The sequence below is a fragment of the Physeter macrocephalus genome, chromosome 7 (genome assembly GCF_002837175.3).
Source record: "Physeter macrocephalus isolate SW-GA chromosome 7, ASM283717v5, whole genome shotgun sequence".
NCBI lineage: Eukaryota > Metazoa > Chordata > Mammalia > Artiodactyla > Physeteridae > Physeter > Physeter macrocephalus.
In genome coordinates, this window is record NC_041220.1 from 15,798,596 (window position 1) to 15,812,730 (window position 14,135).

Sequence of the window (14,135 nt, forward strand, 5' to 3'; positions counted from 1 at the left end):
ATAACTGATTCACTTTGTTGTAAAAGAGAAACTAACACACTATTGTAAAACAGTTATACTCCGATAAAGATGTTTAAAAAAAAAAAAAAGAAGTACTATTTTTTCTTAGTACTATTTATCACAAAACTAAGAGCAGTACTATGACAGACAAAAAAAGTGACCTGTGAACCTATAGTACATACCAATTAATTTCATTTAAGAGAAATATTTTGGAAAAACTCTTGAACATCAAATATGTTTAAAAATCACTGAGATATTCTTTATTAACGGACCTGAAGTTGAGTTTAATTTCTCTTTTACATTGTAAAATTCTAATTATTTTAAGAAGTGTGTGCAAATAGTAACAATTCAAATAAATGTGAGTACTCCCCTTTTGGAAAATCGATGAGATGATATAACACTTTTAAAATAAAGAACTTTTCCCAAAAGATATCTTTGGATATTATATGATTTAATTTATGAAAACTGATCAAATAAGGCTACACACAATTTGTGTCATTTTAATGAACTAAATTTCAAAAACATACAGTCAATAAAACATTTTTTGTTGCAGGGAAAAACATGGGCTTTGGAGCTGGCTAGACTTGGCTCTGTATTCTGGCTCCCCCACTTGCTGAGTCTGCAGCCTTGTAGGCTCTAAGTTCCTAGAATCACAATCCTCACCTGTGCAAAGGGAGAGACCATCCCTCCCAGGGCTGTAGGAGGATTTAATATGGAAGGTAAAGCACTCAGAATTAGGAGACAGTCAATAAATTTAATTTAATCGCCTCTTCCCTAAGTTTACCCCAAACAGAACTATATCTGCATGAAATGTATTTTAAATGTTGATGATTCAGTGTTCCTCAGTCTTTATTAAGAAGTACATACCTCTATATTCATAATACCAATCAGGAAAAAAAAAACAAACTGGGAGAAATCTTTCAATTTTCCACTACATAGGACTATTGGTGTGGGTTTATGAGACTTCATTCATAAAACTCTCCTGGTGAGGAAAGTTTCTCCTTATTTACAAGCTCAATCCCTCCCAGCGTATGTGCCAGAAGAGATGTCATATTTCTAGCCATCCTATAAGAGGACTGCTTCCCAGCTCTTACATTGTAAGGACAGTAAGAGGATAAACTGTTTAGAAATCCCTATTGACGCCTTCAGCCTGGCACAGAGTTCTGAAAACCCCAATATGATTTTTTTTTTAATTTTTATTGGAGTATAGTTGATTTACAGTGTTGTGCCCATATGATTTTATTAATGAAGATGAGTGAGTCCCAATTTCTTTATAAGTTTTCGGACTACAGTATACTGACCCCATACTGTGTGTTCCCAGAAAAGGTGTGTAAAACTGCCATCCCACCCTGTGTGTGGTGTGATTTAAGGATCAACTTTTTTTATGGCTCTTACATGCATGGTTTTAAAGTTTTATTGTTACTGATATTTTATAAAATTCAGAACTATTGGCTATATAAGGGCTGTCAGGGGAAGAGAAGTTTTGCAGAAAAACATGGAGATCATTTTTCAATGGCTCAGGATTGCATCATCTCTTCTGAGCAGCTCCGTGAGCATTCAACAACATTCATGTTTCAAAATTTCTATTATCTTTTCCCTGAATACTTTATTTTTCATTTTAAATTTAATTTTTGATTTATAACATCAGCAAACACAGAGAAAAGCGGATTAACATTCCAGACGGGGTAAATAATCCCCACGTTTAATCTTCACTTCCTATACTCACTTTCTCACCTTTATTCACTTTCCTCCTCTCTTTCTGATTAAACATAAAACTAGGCTACCTAAAACAGATTCCAAAACTTCCAATGTTAAGAGTATATAAAGTGGGGGACCCATTTACACAAGACAATTATTTTCCAAAAATTACTTATATCCAGTAATTTATTTCATGGCTTACTACTAAAATTGTTTAAAACCTAACTCTGTTCATGTTTTACTATTAAAAAATAAAAGACAAATATTTGGGTCAGCATGACGTAATAAAAATAAATCAACAACCACAGCCACTTCCTTGCTGCCTCATCCCTTCCAACCCCCTGGGCAAAAGGAACATATCGCAGGATAATTCATGTATTAGGGACTTTCTAGAAATGTCTGGCACTAGTATTAGCAAGCACAACTATTTCCAAATATATTAAATGTCTGCTCAGTTGTTCCTTTGTTTTAAGTGTCACAGTTAGAAAAAACAATCTATAATCTGAAATTCATTCTTCTTTTCTGGCCAACTGTTTATAAAAGAACAATAGTGACAATATATTTGGAACCACAATAATATAGACATTATAAAAACAATGATAATGTTTTACTTTTAGATGACAAGAGTATATAGTTTAATATTATCAAACATTAGGAATGTAAACCATATTTGCTAGAGTGCATATACTTTGAATTCTAAACTAAACAAAAAGCTTTATCCGAAAAGTGGTTAGGATACGTTTTGACTACCTTCAAGAAGGCTTATGTGTTGGTTTCGTAAGTCTCTTCTCCACACTGCCAGAGTCAACACAAGGATAGAGGCTTTACTCACATTATGAAATAATTTGGCTACAACTACTTCTCTCTAGACCCCTGCCAAGTATGAACCGCAAATACCAGTAAAACAAAGGAAGCAAAATCAATTTTTTTCCATTAATCAGAAAGCTCCAAAGTTCAGACACAGGGAGACATATAAGCAGAAACCGTAACAAATTATAAATCCAATGGTGATTTACACATGTTTACAACACCTTCGATATAATCCTACAGGCTAAATTTTGTGATTTCTTTCAGTGTGATCTTTCATATCAGTTAAGCTGAATTTTGAGAGTTGTAAATACTTCTTAAGACCCTGTTTCTTTCTGTAGTTCAGGGTAAATGACAAACCTGCATTTTACAGACGAGGAAATGTAAATTTATTTAAAGAAAAAGAAAAGGAAAAACAGACCACTTAAATTCTTTGCAGAGATCCTTTAGAGATAGTCAGACTTCCGCCAGGAAATTGCTAACAAGGAGAGGTGCTCAGACCCCCAAGTAGCTCTTGTCACCCTTTGCCCTTTTGCTACATGAACTTGTTAACCATGTGACTGGCTAAGGAATCTAATCATATATGTCAATAATAAAGAGCAAAGCACCTTGCAGTTTTCTATTCTACTCCCCTGTGAAAGACAGATGTGTTGCATCTAATTATTAACTGATCGGTATCTGGAGAAACATTAACATAATTGGCACATTTGTTCTAATTAACAAAGGGAAATTGCCACATACCACCCAATATGAAAAGTGAGTGCAGGAAGCATTAGCTAGAAAAATCCACGTCAATCAGAAAGGTTACTCTGCTAAACTCAAACTGGAGTCCCTCAAGTCCCAACACTGAGGTTGAAAATGACACAACAGAGTTGAGAGGCGCGTGTACACCTAAGAGAATGGAGATTCAGCCTAGAATTGTTGTATGCAGGTACGTTAATCAAATAAATGGGAAAAACAATTATGGGGCAATTATCAACTGCACACTCAGCCAAGCCAAGATTCTGGAAGAAGCATTAGCTAGAAGCTGGGAGTCAGCCAAGTTTTACTGGATGGTTTAGAATCAGCCACAAGTTTGAAGCTTTTCCTGTATTCGTTTGTTTTAACCTTGCCCTTTAGACCTGCGTTTCTCAAATTTTGTTGCATTTTAGAATCACCTGCAGAGCTATTAAAAACCTATTAAAAATAGTGATAACCCAGGCTGCATAAAATACCTATTAAATAAGTATCTTTAGCGTGGGCTATAAGCATGAGTAGTTTCTAATGATTCCCAGGTGATCTCAATGTGCATCCTAGTTTGAACACCGTATTGCAGACTGGTTCTGATAATTTTGCTGAAATGCAGATTCTGATTAAGTGCCCTGGATGGGGCTTGAGATTCTACCTTTCTAAGAAGCTCCCAGGTCAAGTCAGTACAGAAACAGACACACAGACGTCCTGAAAGGACATGTGGACACAGAGTGGGAAGGGGAGTGTGGGACAAATTGGGAGATTAGGATTGACATGTATACATTTCCATGTGTAAAATAGATAGCTAGTTCGAACCTGCTGTATAGCACAGGGAGCTCAGCTCAATGCTCTGTGATGGCCTAGAGGGGTGGGATGGGGAGAGGAGTGGGAGGGAGCTCCAAGAGGGTGGGGATATATATACACATATAGCTGATTCACTTCATTGTACAGCAGAAACATAATCTATGCATTGTACCTTGAATAGTAAAGCCTTCACAATGCTAAAAGATACCTCTAGCTAATAAGCCTTCTGTAGACTTTCACCAGGTAGGCTTTAGCTCCATTGCTTCAGAGTTCGAAACCACTGAATTATTTTCTGCTGGTGTCTCACACTGACAACAGGTGTCTCATATGACCAACCAAGAAAGTCTTCATTATAGAATGCAAATGAATGTTATTTACCCATTAAAGTTGTGGGTAAAAAGTACCTTAAAAGAATCAAAACGCCATTAAAAAAAAGAAGTGTACAAAGAAACTCTCCCCGACCCCAGGTCCACTGTGCAGACACTGTTCTAGATGCTGTCTCTTGTCAAGAATAGAAGGCTGCTTTGTCTATGCAGCTATTTGCTTCTCAGACTGGCAACAACAGTAAGACACTCATTCACTTCTGCATTGACCACTGTTTGTGCCTTTCAGTAGCTTTGTGAAAGTATTTGTATTTTTATACTGTTAGAATTATTTTCTGCTGGTATCTCACACTGACAACAGGTGTCTCATATGACCAACCAAGAAAGTCTTCATTATAGAATGCAAATGAATATTATTTACCCATTAAAGTTGTGGGTAAAAAGTACCTTAAAAGAATCAAAACGCCATTAAAAAAAAGAAGTGTACAAAGAAACTCTCCCCGACCCCAGGTCCACTGTGGAGACACTGTTCTAGATGCTGTCTCTTGTCAAGAATAGAAGGCTGCTTTGTCTATGCAGCTATTTGCTAAAAGAGAGAAGTATGGAGTTGTGATTAACAAAAACTTTTATGCATCAAATTATTATTTTAGGGTAAAAAATAATCCATGGAGGAAGTGGCGTAGAAATACAAGTTACGATAGAAAAAGGAACACTGTAAATGCTTCTCAGATTGGCAACAACAGTAAGACACTCATTCACTTCTGCATCGACCACTGTTTGTGCCTTTCAGTAGCTTTGTGAAAGTATTTGTATTTTTATACTGTTAAAAGAATTGGACTTCAAGCAAGCTGAAATTATATCTTTAGACAACTGTACCCCCCCCCAAAAAAATAGTCAAAGGATTAAAAAAACAAAAGCAAGTAAAAATGAAACCATGTCCCACAGACTTAACAGAAGCTGATAACTAATAGAAATTCTTGAGCTTATCTTACAGAACCGCAGATACGGCAACAGCTTGTCCAAACCCCTTTGCTTGTAAACTCCTTCACTAATTTAGCCCGTTTTAGTATTTCTTTCTTTTTTCACCTCTTAAATCACATACCTCCCCAGCTTCCACTCAGTCCAGCCGTTCCACAGGAACTTGAAGTCAGCTCCTGACCAGTGCGAGCGGCTAAGGCTGCTTGGGACCCCTGACCCTAAAGCTGGGCCTGAGGCCAGTTTTTCAGGCGATGAGTGGCCTGTTGACTTCAGAAGCCTCGAAACGTACCCTCAGCTCACGCTGGGCGCCTCCACGGCGAACAGGCAGCCGCGGCGCACGGAGATGCGCCTGCGCAGTACACCCATTCCCTCTTCTTTTCCTGCCTCCAATCAGCTTTCCCCAGCCTAAGGCCGCCTTGGTTATCCCTTAAGTATCCCAACCCTCCTGAGTTCCGCCTCCGGGAGGCGGAACTAAGACTTGTTCTCCATCTTCTTAGTTGGCTGCCTTGTGAGGAAACTCTTCTCAGCTGCAAACCTCAGCGTCTCAGGGATTGGCTCACTGCAAGTCTGGCGCAGGGACGTGATTAGTAACCTAACAGAAACTGGAGTGACGTTTTGCTCAGTTGTTGCAACTTCTGCAAAGGGAAGGAATTTGCTAAGAAAGGGACGTTGTTTTCCTGCTGGGGAAACACCTCCTTAATTGCACATATGTCTGGCTCATTGCTTTTGAGAGTTGAATGTGTGCAGACCACGCTGTAGAGGTGAACTTGTATTGAAATCGGAAAACTTCACATTTCTAAAGCCTTAAATTCAACTATGAGGAGATGAAAGCACGGTGATAAGTGAATTAATAGTGACAACCACCAAAAGAGCCCAAAGTAGAATGACTCAATCTGATAATATCTTACAAGGGAGCAAGATGGCACTGAAATGTCCTTAAAATGCTAAATTTTCCAGGGCAAAAGGACTATAAATTGATTAGTCCTGAGACAGTTCCTAACCAGTCTTTACTATAAACTTGCCTTTCAGGTTAAGTAACTCTCAGCATTTCCTCAAATTGAGCAATTAAGGGTGTTGGGACTCTTGCTAAATCTGACCACCTTTAAAAAACACTGGCTTTTTGCTCTTTTTGTTATGACTGTCATTTTTCATCCACAATCGGTTTACAATAAATAGTGCCTCCAGGCATATGAAGAATCATTGAAAGAAATTTCAAAGCCAAGAACTTACCCAAGAAAAGACCTTTTTTTTCTTTTTTTTTTTTTTTTTTTTGTGGTATGCGGGCCTCCCTCTGCTGTGGTCTCTCCCGTTGCGGAGCACAGGCCCCGGACGCGCAGGCGCAGCGGCCATGGCTCACGGGCCCAGCCGCTCCGCGGCACGTGGGATCCCCCCATACCGGGGCGCGAACCCGGTCCCCCTGCATCGGCAGGCGGACGCGCAACCACTGCGCCACCAGGGAAGCCCAAGACCTTTTTTTTCTTGAAATAAAGGCTGTGGAAATAAAAGACCCTCCTGCCCTGCGATTATGTCTCAGGCTAGGTCACTGCCTGTTGCTGAAGCATCACTGAGAGAGAAAGGATGTATCTGAAAACAGTTGAAGTCTACTGACCACTGATTTTAGGTCATCTAAGAAAAGCTCACTCTACTGGGTTTGCTGACCATTAGCTTGGAAGATTTCACTTTCTTCTGAAGGACCAAATATTTTCTAGATTTTATTCATTTAATAAAATCAGATGTAAAATCCAAGTTCAGAACTTTCTGTTCCCACAGGAATTAAAACATATCCTTTATTTCTCCACCTTTCTCTCTCTCTTCTACTTCTACTCGAAGACCATCAACTATCTTCTCTTACTTGAAGTAAGGCAAGGTCTCCTAAATGGTGTCTCTGTTTCCATTTTTACACTTCTAAAATCTGTACTCCCTGGAGCAGCAAGAATGATCTTTGAAATAAATATATATCAGGTCATGACAATTCCTTACTTAAATAACTCCAATGACTCTGCATATATTCAGACACAGTTCCAAATCCCTTACCATTACCACGTGTTAGCCCCCAAGCTCATCCTAACCCTTTGACTGAAGGGCTTCCTGCCCTCCCGATGGCTCACTGTGTCTCAGAGACACTGGCCTCCTTTTTAAACCATAACCACCTTCTGAGGTATTCTGCTCCCCTACCTGGAGCTTCCTGACCCAGATCTTTTCAAGTCTGGCTCTTTCCTGTCATTCAGATCTCAGCTCAAATGTTATTTCTTCAGACAGATTCTCTTTGAACTTTAAAGTGACTCCTGATCCCCAACAACCGTCAACCTCTCAGATATGACCTTGTCTTATTTACTTTAACTTGCAATTATCTGACAATATCTTGCTCTTTTTTTTTTTTTTGCGGTAAGCGGGCCTCTCACTGTTGTGGCCTCTCCCGTTGCGGAGCGCAGGCTCCGGACGCGCGGGCTCAGCGGCCACGGCTCACGGGCCCAGCCGCTCCGCGGCACGTGGGATCCTCCCGGACCGGGGCACGAACCCGTGTCCCCTGCATCGGCAGGCGGACTCTCAACCACTGCGCCACCAGGGAAGCCCAGGCTTGATTTTTAGAACCTGAAACTTGAATTTTTACATCAGGAATTATCTCCAAGATTGCTTCATATATCTCCCACTTGTATTTGAAAAATTTGCCGTCTGAAGGATGACCCGCGCCCCCTGCATCGGCAGGCGGACTCTCAACCACTGCGCCACCAGGGGAGCCCTATCTTGCTCTTTTATTTCTATTCTTGTTTATGGTTTTGTTACCCTTTAGGGACTTTGACTGACATGTATCTCCTTCAACTAGAAGAGTATCCAGCACACGGTGAGTGGACAATTAATATTCCTTGAATAAATGAATTAGTGATTAAAAATAAAAACGGGATTTTGTACTGTAGGCTCAAAGGAACCACTGTGTATATGCAGAAGTCAAGCCACAAATCTATTATAAATCAGAGGTTTATTATTTATTCCTGTGTTTAATTTTATTCTAATTTTTAACTTGGTTCACAAAGTTATCTGTGCTTGTGGTGGGTGCTCTCTGTGCATAACTATTAGAGGCATATTATTTACATTGGCAGAAAAACATAGTAAGTGACCCAAATAAAGAGATGACGTTGGCAAATATTGACTGCACCAATGCAAAGCTTGCAAGCTGACTACCAGTCAGGGAACCTGATACTTGTGGCAAACCTGTTTGTAAGGCTGATACTCATCTCATAAGCAAAACCCCTTCTTGTTGCTACACACATGCTAGGAGAAAATTCCAGCAGATATCACTGGGCACTGAAAGCAATGTCTCCCTCCTAATTAGTATTCAAACTCTTCTTTTCTCTCGAAACGTTTTTTGTCTGCAAGGAATGTAAAGCACAGCTTGGGAGAAAATGCACCTGCATGGAAATGCGTCAACACGAAGTTCCAATGATGAGCGAAGGGCAGCAAAACATGCACTCCTCTCATGAAACAAAATGTTCATTGGCCATATTAATAATCAATTAGATGGAGAGCTACCTGATGCTGTACATGTGGTGAGGCCTCCAGCTGCCAGCAGCTTTTTCCCCTGGTAAAGCTGATGCTGCTTTAAAAACATCTCTTTCCTGTTTCGCTGAGACTAAACTCAGCAAAATAATCTATTCTTTTGCACTTCACCCCATATTTTCCCACTTGCTAATTAGAGATGCAAATGTGGGTAAGTAAGAGGACGGTTTTTAAGCACAACTGGGTCAATATGTTGAACATTGTGCCCTGTTCCTCCAATTAGACTCCTCTGAGAAATAGTTCGATTATAATTAGAGGAGCAATTATCCCCTTGTTTAAGGTGAAACAAATCACAGGTTTGTTTTAGTGAAAAATTCAGCTTTGCCCCTTCTGCCATGCCAACAAATCTTGTATCCACTGATGTTCTGACACCAGTACTCTCCAAAAGAGATAATCTGATGAAATAAAGCATCTCTGAGTATATTTCTGGCTCACCATTTGACAGCAACATTTTCCAGGCATAAACTAAAATGAGCAAAGAGGGATTCATTTCATAGAGTGCTGCTGTTATGCCACTGGAGCAACCCAGCACCCGTGCATGGGCATATTAATTTTCTGGCTTCTTTGGGGAGGTGGCGGGTTTCTGCCAAAAGGCAGGCAAATGCCTCCCCAGACATGGGAGAAAAGCATTATATTTTTGGCTTGATCCTAGCAAAAGAGGTATTAAAAATACTGAGCAATACCATTTTAGAGTATTTCTGGGATTTGTTATTCTTTATTTCACCTAGTCTACTTTTAATTTAAATATAATTATTATTAGCCTGTCCTACAGTCCTTGAACTAAAGTAACTCTCAATGGCCTTTTATTCCCATCTAGTGGGTCAGAAGCACTAGACTGATAGATTCCCTTACTCCACCCTCACTGAGTTCTCTCGGTATGCGTCTTCAGAGGTGACAAACATCCTTTCTCTGAGAAGTTTCATTTCCTGAGGTGCAGCCTCTGTGTCACATCCAACAGGGACTCTTTATTTCATTTAGTTAAAGATACTTAGAGAATCTACTATGCAACCTACAGTCTGCTGATGTTAGAGAGAAACATGAACAAAAATCCCATTTTGTTCCTCATTTCATCCCAGTCTAATCAGGTAGGGCAGTAGCAAACAGATACATTTCAACACAGATAATAGTTGGAGCTGTAAAAAATCAGGGTACCTAGGGGCTGATGTTCAGGCAGTTATACTGGTTCATTCATACCAGATGTCAAATACTGAATAGTTCTGCATCTGCTACTTAATAACTGACATATTCTTTTTCTTAACCAATGAGTACTGAGAGGAGTCCTTAGTCAACACTGCTACCACCTGGAGAGAAAGCATATAAGGAATCCTGGGCTGGCCTCTTCCTCCTCTGACACTTTCTTTGTCCCTCTCTTTCCCTTGGCTTGGAAAAGGAGAACTACCAACAGTAGCCCCAGCCCAAATTTCCCCTTTGGGAGAAAATATGAAGTCTGGTCCAATGTCTTGGGTCCATTATGACTAAACGGACAGCTTGAAAAATCAGAGTAAGGACAGCAGCACATCAGGACTTGCTGTAGATATTCACGTTAACAAGTCATTTGTAAAGTAAATATGTTACATAAATAAGGGAATGTCCTGGTTTTAAAGCTCAAACGTTATCTTCATTTGTAGCATTTATGGACTCTAACCAAAGTAACTGGCTAGAAAACACAGGAGGGCATCTTTGTGCTTCTTCATAGGGCAGAAGCCTCATCTCTGCATACCCCACAGCGCCCAACAGAGCTGCACTGTGCTCAGTGAGCGCTCTGAATTCAAGAGGTCGGACTGAGTCTTCTGTGAATCAATAGGTGATAGAATAATAGCACTAATAATGCTATTGAGTGCTTCTACATGGTCTAAGTGATTTGCATATATCTCATTTAACCGTCAGCGACATTCTGGAGAGACACCATCCATTATTATCTCCATTTTGTAATTTAATTGAGGAAACTTAGATACCGAGAGCTGAAATACCTTGCCTAAAGTCCAAGACTTAAAAATGGGGACGCCTGAGTTTAAACCTAGAGTTCTGTAAGGAAATTAGTTTAACGTTCTGTAGCAGAAATTAAAGCCAAAATAGGGGAGAAAATTAAATGTTATTTATTACCTCAGATATGCCTGTGCCATTATTTGCACCAAAGGTGACGCTTCTGTCACTTAAGATTAGTAGAGCTCTTTGGAAACCTACTGACTTTTATGGGAAGGAAATTATTGTCTTCTGATATTCTGCAAAGAATGAACTTGACTACTTATTCAATGATGCTAGATATATACTTATTAAACAAAGATAAATTGAATCAGTCAACTCTGTATTTGTTGAGCGTTTACTGAGTTTTTCAGATTCATTTGCCTTGCATACAAAAGAAGCATAAATCCTTGTCAGCATGGCCTGACGTCTTAAGGACTGATTTTGTTTAGAGTAAAACATGAGAGTTTTACCTGCTGGTTTCCTTTTAAGATCAATATTCCATTTTATGCTATTTTCATGCTTTCAAATTCCTCAAATAAATAAATAAAATATTAAATGATGAATATATATATCATTAAATTAAAATAATCTTATAATCCCTTAACTCACCACGTTACATTTCATCCCTTTCTTCTTTAATTTATCTGCCCCTCTTGAGCAAATGACAGTTGTAACGTGTCACGTTAAGGTAGTCATTAGATTTCTGATCTTGGTGATTCTAAGGGTGCTGAAAATAATCGACAGAGGAGTTTATTAGCCTGCTCTCAAGCATGTGTGTTTGATCTCTCTCTTGACTTCAAAAAAAAGAAAAAAAATTCACGTTATAGTTCTGTGAATGTCAAATGGGTATATGATTTTTGAGCTTGCCAAGTGTTAATTGGTCTCTTCCTCAGTGATGATACAGATAAAATTCACAGCCAATCAGTTTGCACTCTTGAATCTTTACTCCTTGACAAAGTGAACCACTTTGCTGAGGAGACCAAAAAAATGAAGAAGTTATAGAATCTCCTCACTGAAAATCTCTGCAGGGATTTGCTCTCTTTAAGAAACATCAAGTCAAGAAGAGTCTATGGATACCTATGTTACTCAGGATATGTTTTGGTCTTCAAGGTAGTTTAATGGTGGAGGTTTGCATTAGAATTTTAGAAATACAGTTAAGGAGACAGGTGCACTTACTGTCCTAAGTGAAGGGAAATATTGAATAGAGAAGAGCTGCCTCCTTTATAATTGCAATAAATCATATTGTGTGTCAGTGTTGGAAGATAAGGTTTTGGAGTGGCTGGATAAAACAGCAATAATCATACAAAGTCTCTGATACAGTGCTAGAAAGTGCCATGGGATGCCAGGAGCAAGGCAAAAAACAGCTCTCTTCTTTCAAAGAAAAAAGGAAATTTCATTAAGAGTGGCACTTAGAGTCTTTGCATTGATACATTGGAGATATGGATGACTGTGACAGAAAAATGGGCTTTTTATTGTTTGTTGCCAATAAAAAGTCATGGTATAAATCTGATTTGTAATATTTCATTAACTATCAATAGGCTTTGTTTCACCAAAAACAGAAAATGCAAATAAAGCGCTAACGCAAAGCTTACAGGATGAAACTAACTGACATTCCTCAAACATGTTTTTATTCGTTGTGTGTGGCTATGGCTTTTAGGTATGTCCATAAATATATCACAGAGCAGGAAATACATATGTGGAGTGCACAGGCTCACACACACACACACACACACACACACACACACACACACACGCCTTTCTTACATTTTTTGCATAGTATCAAGAAAAATAATGAAATTGATGGCACATTATTAAGTCATACCACCTTTCTCTATGATTAATGCCAGATAAAATAAAACAGTGTTTCTGATTTCTTAAAAGACAATGACAACATTCAACCAAGCTGCCTGTGGCTTTGTCCGGTGGGGCATATTCTAATTGACTCCAAGTCATTAATCAGTTCCCAATCAATCTATTTTGCCAGCAGCAAGCAGTTAGGACTCCATTACCAACCATTCATCATGACATACCCGAATTCACTGCACCATTAGCCATGGACTAGGCCTCGGTTAGAATAACTTAAGCGCCAGCTGCTAAAATGTGAAGGATTTTCGCTGCTACTCACTTCAGCCGCGGGGATCCCTTCGGGTGGTCGACACTGGAGCAGGACTTCCTGTTCCAAGGGCACTTCCTTTCCCAGGGGTTCCTGCTCAAACGTCTTCCGCAGATCTGGAAAGCACAAGTAATAAAATATGAGACAAAACTAATGAACGTTTATTCCTTTATTGGAAGTACAATAAACATTCTGCAGCTTCTTATTTTAGGTTTCTTTGTACTTTTTAATCACGTTAGTACTGCACCATAATGTGGGTCATTATATTCTGGGTACTGGAAATTATGAAACTTGGAGGCTATTTACTGTTCCTACTTTAATCTTCACTGGAATGCTTTGGAGATCCTCATTCTAACAATTAGTGAAACCCATTCACTGCATTTCCTTACTATTTCTTAATAATCAACTATAATGATCACATTTTTAATCAAGAGAATCCCGTTGTCATGATGTTTATTCGTAAAGTCCCTGAGGTATATTCTTATTTTCTCTTTCTTCCCGATAGATACTATTGAAGTTGTAATAACTCTGAGATCTTCTGATAACGCAAAAGCAAGTTTCTGTTCAGAGTGAAAAACAGAATGCTGGAGTCCTGAAAGAATGAACATAGCTTCTGGAGGTGCCTCAAACACAAGGCAGGGAAAAGAGTAACTCTTGGTATGAGTCCAGAAATATCTCAATATGTAATTTTGTGACTATTCTGCAATCAGAAGATTAAACAGTCATTTCTGCTCAAGTATACCAAGAATCTAATTATGTATTTATATCATCGGTCCCCAGCCTTTTTGGCACCAGGGACCGGTTTCGTGGAAGACAGTTTTTCTGCGGACCAGGGGCGGGGGAGGGTTGGCGGGGGAGGGACGGGTCGGGCGGTCATGCGAGCGATGGGGAGCCGCGGATGGAGCTTCGCTCACTCGCTGCCCACCTCCGGCTCTGCGGCCTGGTTCCTAACAGGCCACGGACCAGGAGTTGGGGCCCCCTGATTTATATAGCTATAGTTGCTACAGCAATATGCAGTACAATTTGAAAAACTGCTATTGATGGACACGAAAATGTTAGAAACCAGTTTGTCATTTTAAACACCAAAGCTAAAAAGTACATGAGTCAGTCATAGAGCTTTTTTTTTTTTTTTTTTTTTTGCGGTACGCGGGCCTCTCACTGTC

The 14,135-nt window shown here is 39.4% G+C and overlaps 1 protein-coding gene across 1 annotated transcript in view; it reads right to left on the minus strand.

Moving 5' to 3' along the window:
• Positions 1-14,135, minus strand: part of UNC5C (unc-5 netrin receptor C) — a 416,430-nt gene that overhangs the window by 117,227 nt on the left and 285,068 nt on the right. The window contains exon 4 of the mRNA XM_024126662.2: positions 12,985-13,088. Within this exon, the coding sequence (XP_023982430.1) occupies positions 12,985-13,088 (104 nt within the window). The remainder of the gene's footprint in view (positions 1-12,984; positions 13,089-14,135) is intronic.